The 13,103-nt window shown below is 40.8% G+C and overlaps 1 protein-coding gene across 4 annotated transcripts in view; it reads left to right on the top strand.

Moving 5' to 3' along the window:
* Positions 1–13,103, top strand: part of LOC101882267 (uncharacterized) — a 23,678-nt gene extending 10,575 nt beyond the window's left edge. Inside the window, exons 1-5 of one of the 4 annotated variants that reach the window (XR_012400766.1) lie at positions 819–988; positions 1,742–1,846; positions 8,111–9,592; positions 9,767–10,059; positions 11,792–13,103. Coding sequence is in view for 2 of the 4 variants with exons in the window: in XM_021471346.3 (XP_021327021.2) it covers positions 1,777–1,846; positions 8,111–9,162 (1,122 nt within the window). In the remaining 2 variants the exon portion in view is untranslated. Of the gene's footprint in view, positions 1–818; positions 989–1,741; positions 1,847–8,110 lie in introns of those variants that run through there. The other 3 variants (XR_012400765.1, XM_021471346.3, XM_073944056.1) reach the window with 3 other exon arrangements.

Below are 13,103 nucleotides of genomic sequence, written 5' to 3'. Positions count from 1 at the left end.
ACCAGCACCAAAAACAATGACCACATCACACCAGTACTGAGCTTTCTGCACTGGTTGCCTCTGCACTGTTGTGCCACTTTTAAAATTCTTCTCCTGGTTTTTAAATCTCTAAATGGCTTAGCTCCTTCCTACCTGTCAGACCTGTTGACTGAACATCAGCCTGGTTGGTCTCTTCGGTCATCAAACCAGAGACTATCATACATCCCAAAGTCGAGGCTGAAATGCAGGGGTGACCGGGCTTTCGCAGTAGCTGGTCCTACTGGAATGCTCTGCCCCTCGGTATTAGGTCTATATAATCTCTGTCTGTTTTTAAATCAGCCTTGCCTTTTTGATTTGGCATTTTATCAGTGAGAATTGTTTTTAGTTATATTAACTATTAGTGAGAATTTGTTTGTTTTAGCTATAATTTTATACTTGTTCTTTGTGATTTATTGTTCAGCACATTGGTCAACCTTTGGTTGTGTTTAATAGTGCTATATAAATAAAATTGACATTGACATTTTTAACTTTTTGAAAGACACAGGGTTAAGTAATAGAGTTAGGTATATATAGTAATATAGCTGTATAATGCAAATGGAAAGGGCTTAAAGTAATCAATAGAAAAAAAAGCACTTTGGTGAAAGTTGTCTGTTGTTTTTTTATTAATATTTATTTTTAAATTTTAAAAAAATATTTATTTTCTTTCTATTTATTTAATTTTATTGGCGTTTTGTTTTACCATAAGAAATGCATATGTTAACTCATGTTTCACACTCCAATCCAGATGGTGGCAGTAATATTCCAAAATGCTGGTTGCCAACTGTCAAAAATATTAATAAGAAGAAGTGCCACCAGCGTAAGCAAGCGCCGCCAAACAAAACAAAGCACTGCTGGGAAAGAGTCAGTTTTATTTACAAGACTCACTGTGAGGAACAGTTGTAAATTTGGAAATTATTACCTTAGAGGACCAGCAGATGCAGCTTTATTCGGAGGAGGACACGTGTTTCAGGTCAGCTATTATATGTATATATTTTGCCATAGCTTAAGTTAACTAGTCAAAATATTTGCAAATAAAAAGTAGACATTAAACACATCACTGATGTTGAGACTATTAGAACAAAAACATGAATAAAATAAGCTTTAAAGTGTGAATGTCGTTTAAAGTGCTTGTTTTTCGTGTGAATGTTGTTTAAGATCTTTCGTTTGTGGTCAAGGTGAAGTTTTCAGCATCAGTGCTTCAGTCTTCAGTGCCAAAATCATTCAGAGACTGTTCATATGTGCTGAATTGATGCTCAAATAACAGTTTATTATTATAACTGTGTTGCAGACACGAGATATTTGGTACTTTATAAAATATGTATATAATATAAACATTCATGAGAGAATCTTTAAATGAACCTAAATGTTATAATAATCAAAGCAATGACCACATTTTTACTTAATGTTATTTTGAAGAATATTTAAACCATTAAAGGTATATTTAACGTTATATTTACATTAAACACAGTTCCTCTAAATTGAACTACAATTTCACAACTCTACTTTTTGCCTTTCTTATCAAACAAATGTTGCTTTTGTGAGCAAAGGAGACCTCAAAAAGTGTGATCAAATCTGTTTATGATGATCTTAACAACACCAGTGCAGTTTCTTGTATGCAATATAAAAATGTTTGTATATAATAATATAATACAGTTGAATATTGCGAAACATGTTTGTTGTGAGTGAATATTAGTTTTAGTAATTGCTGGTGTTGATGTTGCAGAGCGAGCGGTACTGTGGACTGATATTATTCTACACATGCTGAAGGTGAACTCCATCACTGAGAACTTCATGGCAGAAACACCAGGAAGGGCTCTGGAAATGTCAGGTATGTTCAATTATGTCTTCAGTTGAACAGAAATGCACTTATTTTGTGGACTAAGTTGTTCATAGTCTACAGAAACACAAAGAAACTCTGCATGAGTCAACATTTGAAGTGGATCAATAAAGTTAATCAAAGTTGCTTTAAGACAAGAATGGGTCAAAGACAAGAACTTTGATGAAAGATTGTGATTTACTTTAAGTGTTGCCTAGTGTTGATCTCCTGATTTACTCTGTCTCACACTGATGGCCCATCAGGAGACAGACTTTCCCTTTAAAGCCTGGTATATACTTCTGCTTCAAGTGACCGGCGTAACCCACGGCACATGCAACGCGCGTAGCTGTGCATTTATACTTCTGCGCGCTGTCTCTGTTGGTCTGCATTAACACTTCCGAAACGCTAGTTGGCAGTGAGGTGTAAATGTTCCTCTGTGTCGAGTTTCTTCACTGCTGTTTTGCTTTTCCTGAACACTTCCGGGATGTACAAGTGGCTCAAACTCGCTCATTTTGAGGCAGGAACCGGCGGACGTGCAACAACTTTAACTATGAGGTAAACACAAAACAAAACTTTCCATCCGGAGCTCCTTCACAGGACTCCACACTTCAATCTAAACAATCGCTCCATCTGGCTCGCACCATTCACGCGGCTCTCGGTCCCGCCCAGACTCGTCAGCGCTACCAAGCCGACCAATCACAGAGCTTGTGCTACGCGTCGTTGCGACGTGTAGTTACATTTTTTGAGAGGTGCACACCAGCGACACAGACGGCCACGGCGAAGGGCTATGCGTCAGCGCCGTAGCATACACCGGTGTTTGACGCAGAAGTATAAATCAGCCTTAAAGGTGAGAACGGTCATCAATATTCATGACAAAAGCTCTCCTATACATAATGTCTGTCTAACATAAATGTGTTTTAGGAATTGTAAATCAATATATTTTTTAATCTGAATGAGTAAATGGTGATTTTCACATCATTTGTGGTACAAACCGTTTTACATATACGTTTTACATTTTGCTTTTTAGCTCTTATTTCAGTCACTATTTTATGGAGCTCCTAAATGGAAGTGGTGGTGGGAGAGTCATTTTATTTTTTTAAGTTTTTGCTTTGTCTTGCCAAGTTTTGTGCTCCCTCACAAACTCTGTTCAGAGTCAGTCAAACCCTTCATTTTATTAAATATATGTCTAGTCTGTGTACAGGCAAGCATGAACCCAGTGTAGCAATGGAGGAATTATTATATTATATTATATTATATTATATTATATTATATTATATTATATTATATTGTTGTAGACCTGAACTGTATTCAGTCTCTCTATTCAAAAAAATTATATAATAACTAGATTAAATGAAATAGTCCCATGTGTGCATCTTGCAAGTCGTGCGAGTGCAAGCTTATTGGCATTGCTTCCAAGTAGGGCTGGGCGAAATGGACAAAATATCATATCTCAGTATTTTTAGGTGGAATGACAGTGTACGATATCTATCCGGTATTTTCCCATCAATGGTCACTTTAGAGTTAAAGCTCTTATTTATTAAGGCCGTACTCACACTAGGTACAGTTGCCCGCGCTCACACCATATCGGGCCTCGGCACGCTTGCGTCATCGCTGCTGCGCTGTTCAGTGAGAAGCGCTCTCTATGGCAAGCCTTTTTAGCATTTAAATCTTTGTTCTGACTCCATAAATATATTTAGAGATATCTCTAATTATATTTTGACTAGTCATAATTATAATTCGACTAGTCAGAATGACAATTAGAGATATCTACAATTGCAATTGTACTAGTACGAAATCAGATTGGAGATATCTGCAAATATATCATGACTAGTCATATTCCTCCATTGACTTCCATTGAAAAATATTTGCAGATATCTCTAAATGAGTTTTGACTAGTCACAATTGTAATTAGAGATATCTTTAACGGAGTTTTTACTAGTCATAATACATTTGGAGATGTCTTTAATTCGTCATATTTAGAGAAATTTACAAATGTATTTGAAGATCTCTAATTAATTTACTAATAGTCGAATTACAGTTGTAGATATCTTGAATTGGATTTTTAACGAGTCCACTCATTTAGAGATATCTGCAAATATTTTTCAATGGAAGTCAATAGAGGAATATGACTAGTCATAATATATTTGCAGATATCTCCAATCTGATTTCACACTTCTCAAACGATCCGGGAAACGGGCCTGGGCACGATACGGATGGCATAGTTTGAGTAGGCCCTAATTTTCTTGTCGGCTTATTCCCTTTATTAATCCGGGGTCACCACAGCGGAATGAACCGCCAACTTTTCCTGCACGTTTTTACGCATACACTACGGACAATTTAGCCTACCCAATTCACCTGTACCGCATGTCTTTGGACTGTGGGGGAAACCGGAGCACCCGGAGGAAACCCATGCGAACGCAGAGAGAACAGGCAAACTCCACACAGAAAGGCAGAGGCTCGAACCAGCGACCTTCTTGCTGTGAGGCGACAGCACTACCTACTGCGCCACTGCATCGCCCAGCTCTTATTAAAACTTTATTAAACAGTTTATGAGCAAAATATAATTTGAACACAGGGGTCCCCCCCCTGTTATTATCATCATTCTAATTATCATTCTTGTTATTTGTGGAATGAGTAGCTAGCGGGGATATATTAAAATAGAAAAAGAAACTGTCTTCCAGTTAAGGGGCTAAACTAAATAAATCAATTAAAACAATATAAATAATTAAATAAATAAAAGGATTAAAGTTAATATGCAATAACAAACCAGCATGGAGAGCTAAATGTGTTAAAGTGTAGATGTAAAGAAGAGACCGTCGTGTAATAAATACTGAAGTTTATTCAGTGAATTTGAGGTGGTTTCACTTTTGAAATGCGGTATAAATTCCTCCCATTTTGGCGTTTTTATTTCCTCTGAACACATTCAGGTGCTGCAATGTCAATCTGTCAAGGCTTCTGTGTTCGTTCTTGTTGTCAATTGCGGAAGAAATGACCGATAAAAGGTTTTTGGTAAACCCTTGTGTGACGTGCGTGCACGCGAGGGGGAGTCAGATTTGTTCGGGGAGTCAGATTTCGATACAACACCGGCACTGCATGTTCCTCCATGTCGCGTCAGTGATGGGTCGTTCTTGAATGATTCGTTCATTTTGAACAAATCTTTTGTATGGCTTAGGGAGTGAATCGTACATTTGTGCATGTTACGTAGCGGATGCACCCCGCTACGCACATAAGTTTAAGGATGACCGCTATAAAAAGTGGTCACCCGGAGTCCCCGTTCCTGTTCCCCCAAGCACACACACACAGGCCAAGTTGTCAACAAGGGATATCAGATTTATTAAACAAAAAGATCAAAATCAGAATCAGGGAACAAAAAGGCCAAAACAACAAACAAAACAAGGTACGCTACCTAATATTAAACCTCTTACCCATACCAAAAATAAAATTCCATAAATACAGTTTACAATTCTAACCTCCATAACTAACCACAAAACAGGAGAAAACTGGACAAAAGAAAAAGGGCCTTCCCGTTGATCATTCAGCATTAAGGTAAATATTAGCCACAGCTAACACATGATACCGTCCTAGTACCGTATTTAACAGAGTATCTCACCAGATGACTTTGAAACAGGGTTGGAGAAAGGCATTAAACAATCAGCCACCGCTAATGCAGGTTACCGTCCTATTACCGTATTTAACAGAGTATCTCACCAGATTACTTTGAAAAGAAAGGTTTCAGACAGATCACTGCCGCACAGAGAACTCAGAGTGAACTGCTCAGACACACACAAAAGCGAGGGGAAACAGGAAGAGAACTCGATAAGGAGCGTCAACGGCGTGCCTTTATAGCTGGCGCCGCCCCTCTCACAGCTGCACCTGATCTCCGCTCATGTGGAGAGAAAGAAAGAGATAGATAAGAGGAAACACACAGGAACAATACACACTTGCATTGTCAAAATTAATGTTACTCAATATGTAACAGTGCAAATGGAGCTCGTGTGCTGCCTTGGAGTGGTCTGTTGCACGCAGAATGTGCATGTGTGGCCTCAAACCATATCGATATGAACGATACTGGATAATACCGCATTGCATTGGGGAATCATATCGATATATCCCCAGAACCCGATATACCGCCCAGCCCTAGTTTCAAGGAGCACGCTTGAAGGCTGATTTATACTTCTGCGTCAAACGCCGGCGTATGCTACGGCGCTGATGTGCACCTCTCAAAAAATGTAACTACACGGCGCAACGACGCGTAGCGCAAGCTCTGTGATTGGTCGGCTTGGTAGCGCTGACGAGTCTGGGCAGCACCGAGAGCTGCGTGAATGGTGCGAGCCTGATGGAGCGATTGTTTACAAGTGTGGAGTCCCGTGAAGGAGCTCCGGATGGAAAGTTTTGTTTTGTGTTTACCTCATAGTTAAAGTTGTTGCACGTCCGCCGGTTCCTGCCTCAAAATGAGCGAGTTTGAGCCACTTGTACATCCAGGAAGTGTTCAGGAAAAGCAAAACAGCAGTGAAGAAACTCGACACAGAGGAACATTTACACCTCACTGCCAACTAGCGTTTCAGAAGTGTTAATTCAGACCAACAGAGACAGCGCGCAGAAGTATAAATGCACAGCTGCGCGAGTTGCATGCGCCGTGGGTTACGCCAGTCACTTGCAAAGAAGTATAGACCAGGCTTTAGCAGCCACATTTCAATAAAACTATAGCCTTCATACCGAAACTTCTGTAGGGATAGTTTGCAGTTTAACCCAAAGAATGACCAGTCTGGTAGATGAAGAAGAGCCGGAGTCAGAGATTTAAATAAATAAATCAAGTTTACTGAAGATAGTTTGCAGTTTCATTCGCAGAAGCCAGCTTCAACACTCGCAATGAGTTCCCAGGCCGCTCTGCTTACAATCACCAATCAATAACAATTATACTCTCACATAACGTCATTAACTGCGTCACACATACAGGTGTTCTAACCTGATTGGTTAAAACACAGATAAACTAGGAACATTTCTACATGTGGTTCGTGCGTATATTCTGAACAATATCTAAACATAAACGTCAGACACCCTTTAGACTGATTAGAGCTGACTCCAGACCTGTGAAATGGATCAACAACCAAATAGAACACACACACACAAAGTATAATCTGTTTCTTATCCAAGGCTGACTGTACTGTCAGCCGTCTTTATCGAAACTGGTTAAAAACCAGTATCATCTACATTCAGGCAGTTATAATATCCTTACTACACAAAGTCTATCTTGAATAAAAAGTAGAATCACTTTAAAAGATTTAACCGTAAAACTATAGCAAAATCACTTTAGACATTTTAAACAATATTAACTTGTAGAAACAACAATAGAAACAGTTGCTTCCAGTCCTCAGCCCTCAGTTCCACTCAAGGTCTCCAAAATAGGTATAAAGAGACAGGCAAATGCACTGAACATTCTTATATTAAGCAATGTGTTAACTTATTCATTAATTAAAATCAATTCACAGTTAAATACTGAGAAACAGGATGATGAAAAGGATAAACGTTGGTCCATGATGAGACGGAGAAGCCGTAGCAGAAATCAGAATCCTTCACTTCATACCAAACTTTTTTTTAATAGTTATTAACAATAGTGTCCAGGCGATAAATACAGATACCGAAGCTCTGAAATATTCTATTATAGTTCCTCGCTGATCGTAGTTTTCAGGGTAGGATGTCTGCATATATTACTCAGCACCTTATAACCTGTATATTTATAACAAATCTGTCCATACAGCTCAACATCCAGATCTTTCTTGACTAACTGCGTCTCTGTTTAATGTTTATCATCCGTTTTCTCATATTTATTTTGTGTTGTCACTTGATGTACACTGGAAACTTCTGTAGCCAAAACAGATTTGTGTGTTTGAAGCACACTTGGCAATAAATCTGATTCTGAAAAACTTAGCACTGTCACCTCACAGCAAGAAGGTTGCTGGTTCGAGTCCCGGCTGGGCCAGTTGGCATTTCTGTGTGGAGTTTGCATGTTCTCCCCGTGTTGGTGTGGGTTTCCTCCGGGTGCTCCGGTTTCCCCCACAGTCCGAACACATTCGCTATAGGGGAATTGTGTAAACATAATTGGCCGTAGTGGGTGTGTGTGTATGTGTGAATGAGTGTGTATGGGAGTTTCCCAGTACTGGGATGTGGCTGGAAGGGCATCCACTGCGTAAAACATATGCTGGAATAGTTCATTGTTGTCTACTATCTTTTTTTTGTGTCACTTCTATAAAAATGCTCTTTTCACTTTTATTTCAGGCCTGATGGAGGAGACACGCCATGTTAAAGAGAGAGAAAAAACTAAATCACTGAAGAGAAAAGACAAAAAATGTTTCACCTGCACTGAGTGTGGCAGGAGTCTGTCAAACAAAGAGAATCTCAAGGTCCACATGAGGATCCACACCGGAGAGAAACCATTCACATGTTCTCAGTGTGGCAAGAGCTTCAGAGATGCATCAAACCTTAATAAACACATGTTGATCCACACTGGAGAGAAAACACACACATGTGGTCAATGCAGCAAGACATTTTTGAGGGCTTCAGAGCTGAATGATCACCTTAGAGTTCATACAAAAGAGAAGCTTTATTCATGCGCACTGTGTGGAAAGAGTTTTGCAAATCAAACAAGTTTGAGATATCATCAGAAGACTCACACCGGTGTGAGAGAGTATGTGTGCTTTGAGTGTGAGAAGACCTTTATTACAGCTGCTATCCTAAAACAACACCAGATGATTCACACTGGAGAGAAGCCTTACAAGTGTGCACACTGCGACATGCGATTCATGTATTTAGGAAGCCAGAAAACACATGAGAGGACTCACACTGGAGAGAAACCTTACAAGTGTATACACTGCGACAAGAGATTCAGTCGGATAGAGAACCAGAAATCACATGAGAGGATTCACACTGGAGAGAAACCTTACATGTGTTCACACTGCAACAAGAGATTTCGTGATGCAAAATGTCTAAAACAACACCAGAGGATTCACACTGGAGAGAAACCTTATAAATGTTCACACTGCGACAAGAGATTCAGTTGCATAGGAAACCAGAAATCACATGAGAGGATGCACACTGCAGAGAAACTTTACAAGTGTTCACACTGCGACAAGAGATTCAGACATTTAGGAAACCAGAAATCACATGAGAGGATTCACACTAGAGAGAAACCGTACAGGTGTTCATACTGCGACATGAGATTCAGTCAGTTAAGAAGCCTGAAAATACATGAGAACATTCACAGTGGAGAGAAACAAGTGAGATTCAGTCAGTCAGAAACATTGAAAAACACACAAGAGTGTCACGTCTGAGAGTAACCTTAATGTACAAATATGCAAACTAGCAATATTGATGGGTCACTTAATGTCCACTTGGAACTTCTCTTAATTGTATGAGAGCATGCGGAGCTTCGTCCAGGAGTTTGGGCAATTATAGGCTGGGCTGAAATGAAGTCATCTGGCTTGGAGATATAGAAGTTTGCATGATTAACCCCTGTAATCTTCAGACTGGTGAGCTGATCTTCCTTTAACTATAGAGGAATTACCAACCTACGTCACACATGACGTCACACGGGTTGCAAAAAGAGACCGGTTGCAAAAGCAAACATGTTGTGTTGTGCGGTAGGATGCCAAATTCGAGTCCAATAATAGAAAACTTAACTTTAACTTACCAAACTTCCAGGGAGTTGCGTTGAAGGAAGTTGAAGCTAAACTATGCAGGACATCGGCCCTCCAGGATTGAGTTTGAACACCTCAACTCTGTGGCAGTAGTCTCAAACTCAGTTCCTGGAGGGCCGGAGCTCCAACTCCCACCTGCTTTATAGTTTCTAGTAGTCTTGATCACATTGATTAAATAGATCAGGTGTGTTTGACTAGGGTTGGAGTAAAACTGTGCAGAGCTGCGGCCCTCCAGGAGTTGAGTTTGAGACCTATGCTCTAGGGCAGGGATTTCCAAACTCGGTCCAAGAGGGCCGTTGTCCGGAGTTTGGCTCCAACTCTAATCAAACACACCTGAACCAGCTAATCAAGCTCTTACTAGATATGCTAGAAACTTTCTGGCAGGTGTGTTGAAGCAAGTTCGAGCTAAACTCAGCTGGACACTGGTACTCCAGGATCGAGTTTGGACATCTCTGCTCTAGGGGATCCTAAGGCGTTCTCAGGCAAGCTGAGAGACATAGGCTGCGTCCGAAACCGCCTACTACTCAGTAGGTACTGCATTTGAGTTTAAACGTACTACTCGGCCGTTAGAAAAGTACGTTCTATACAGTATGAATGTGAAAAGTATGAATGGAATTCGGACGTACTACATCCGCCATTTTGTCATGGTCACGTGACCTACCTGCATCAGTTGCGTCGCTTTACTTCCATTCATGAATTCGCTCGTGGGGCATCATGGGATAGCGCAGCATGCATGGGATGCTCACTTCGGAATCTCGCCGGAAGTAGTAAGTCATCCGGGTACTTCTCGCATACTGATTTTCGAATTCTATGAATTCGGACATACTACTCGGCTCGCATACTGATTTTAGCGTACTATATAGTATGGAAGTATGCGGTTTCGGACGCAGCCATAGTCCCCCCAGTGGGGTCTGGGTCTTTCTTTGGGGCCTCTTACCAGTGGGACAAGCCTGGAACACCTCCCTAAGTATCCGTCCAGGAGGCATCTGGATCAGATGCCCAAGCCACCTCAACTAGCTTGTGTTACTGTAGAGGAGCAGTAACTCGACTCATCTCTGAGGGTACCCCTGCCTCGCTGCGAAGAAAACTAGATTTGGACTCTTGTATCTAAGATCTTGTCCTTTCAGTCATGACCATAAGTGAGATTAGGAATGTGGATTGACTTTAGATTGCAAATTGAGAGCTTTGCCTTTCAACTCATTTCCTTCTTTGCCACAACGTGCCTGTACATTGACAGCATTACTGCTGCACTGATTAACCTGACGATCTCACGATCCATCATTTTATCACTCATGAACAAAACTCCACAATACTTGAACTCCTTCACCTGGGTCAAAGACTGTTCTCCACCCTGAAGATGGTGAGCCACATTTTTCTGGTCAAGCACCTTGACTTCAGGCGTGGATGTGCTTATCTTCAACCCCACCATGTCACACTTGGCAGCAAACCGTCCCGGTGCATGCTGAGGTTCCAGGTCCTATGCAGCCAACAGGACAACATCATTTGCAAATAGCAAAGATAAAATCCTATGGTTTATGATGTGGCTAGAAATTAGAAAAATAAAACACAAAACAGGTGACAAAGGGCAGCCCTACAGGAGTCCAACATGTGAACCAAACTCCTTCTCCATCCATACAGAGACTAGCTGACATGCCTCTACAACATATTGTGGAGGTCTGGGACAGTACCTCTGTACTGGAAAACTGAGGTTGTGGTCTCCATGTTTAAGGGGATCGGAGGGTGACTATAGACTAAAGTCTAGGCCAGGAAGCTAGAGCAAAGTCCAGTTGATGATTGAACCTTGGATACAGGGGGAACAATGTGGATTTCTTGCGGTCCGTGGAGCACTGAACTAGGTTTATACCCTCACTAGGGTGCTCAAGGGTTTGTAGGAGTATGCCTCACCAGTCCACATGTGTTTTGGAGAAGGCATTTAGCCATGTCTCTTTATCATTTTCTGTGGGTGGTGCTCTTGGAGTATGTGGTCGGAGACTCTCTGTTAAGGCAATCTAAGTTGATTAGTCAATTAATAACATGATTTATTTAATCAAAAAACACTCAAAATCATACCTGACTGTAGAAAGGTTCTTTGTTGTGGGAAGAAGACAGGGTCGGCGTTTAGGTAAGTGATAGTTTTATTTATTCTTTTTAGTGTCTCAGCGACAGCCCTCTATGTGCAGGTTGTAGCTCAGCTCTCTCTTCACTGGTCGCTCTTGCTCCCTTAAGAAGGTGGCTGCTTCTGAAACCGCCGACTACTCAGTAGGTACTGCATTTGAATTTAAACGTACTACTCGGCCGTTAGAAAAGTACGTTCTATACAGTATAAATGTGAAAAGTATGAATGGAATTCGGCCGTACTACATCCGCCATTTTGTCATGGTCACGTGACCTACCTGCGTCAATTGCGTCGCTTTACTTTCATTCATGAATTCGCTCGCGGGGCATCATGGGATAGTGCAGCGTGCATGGGATGCGCACTCCGGAATCTCGCCGGAAGTAGTAGGTCATCCGGGTACTTCTCGCATACTGATTTTTGAATTCTATGAATTCGGACATACTACTCGGCTCGCATACTGATTTTAGCGTACTATATAGTATGGAAGTATGCGGTTTCGGACGCAGCTGGTGTCTCCCCGGCCCAATCACTAGAGAAAACAGGTGTTATTAATTATTTTTGATTGGGCTACTGACTGTCTCCACTCGCTCTCCCAACTTTCTGGGTGTTCAGCGATGCTCTTTCCACCACACTGACGTTATATATCCATACTGCTTTCGTACTGTATTCTGTATACTGCTTTGAATACTGTATTCACACCAAGCTTGCTTTGTGTTATGGCAGGGGTGTCCAAACTCGGTCCTGGAGGGCCGGTGTCCTGCAGATTTTATCTTCGAATTCCCTCAACACAGCTGCAAGGATGTTTTTGGAAAGCCTAGTTGGAGCTTGATTAGCTGGCCCAGGTGTGTCTGATTGGGGTTGGAACTAAGCTTTGCTGGACTCCGGCCCTCCAGGACCGAGTTTGGACTCCCCTGTGTTATCGCAACCAAGCCAGAGATATGGAAAATGCATGTTTTCACTTATAGTTCTTAAATGCTTTGGTCAAAACTCTCGAGATTAATGTCATTAGATTCAGAATGGCATACCAAGCTTATTGAAGGAATAGGCATTGAAATGAATAAGTTTAAATTATGAAGATGTGATGTGACAAAAATAACCTATGAACTATCCAGGGACTTGAAAGATGAAGGGTGAACTAATAGACTGCATAGCCTGGAGACTCAGGTAATCAGTTAATTTATCTTTATCTTCATTATAGTATTTTTATATTTGAGATGCCACCATTTGCGTGTGTTTGTGGATTGTGTGTAACATTCAAATTAATTTCTGCTCATTTGTGTGAAATGATTTGAAAAAAGTTTGTTATTTTTTGCTAAATGAGACCTCAGAGATAAACGCTCAGAGACTGTAGGGTGTTTATACCTGAACATTGAATAATACGGGCGTAAGAGATCATTAAATGTGGAAAGTCTATATTTATATATGATCATCTATCATTAAAGTGTTCTTATTGTCATTA

Source organism: Danio rerio, chromosome 3 (genome assembly GCF_049306965.1).
Source record: "Danio rerio strain Tuebingen ecotype United States chromosome 3, GRCz12tu, whole genome shotgun sequence".
Lineage (NCBI taxonomy): Eukaryota > Metazoa > Chordata > Actinopteri > Cypriniformes > Danionidae > Danio > Danio rerio.
This window is presented reverse-complemented; position numbering and strand designations above follow the sequence as displayed.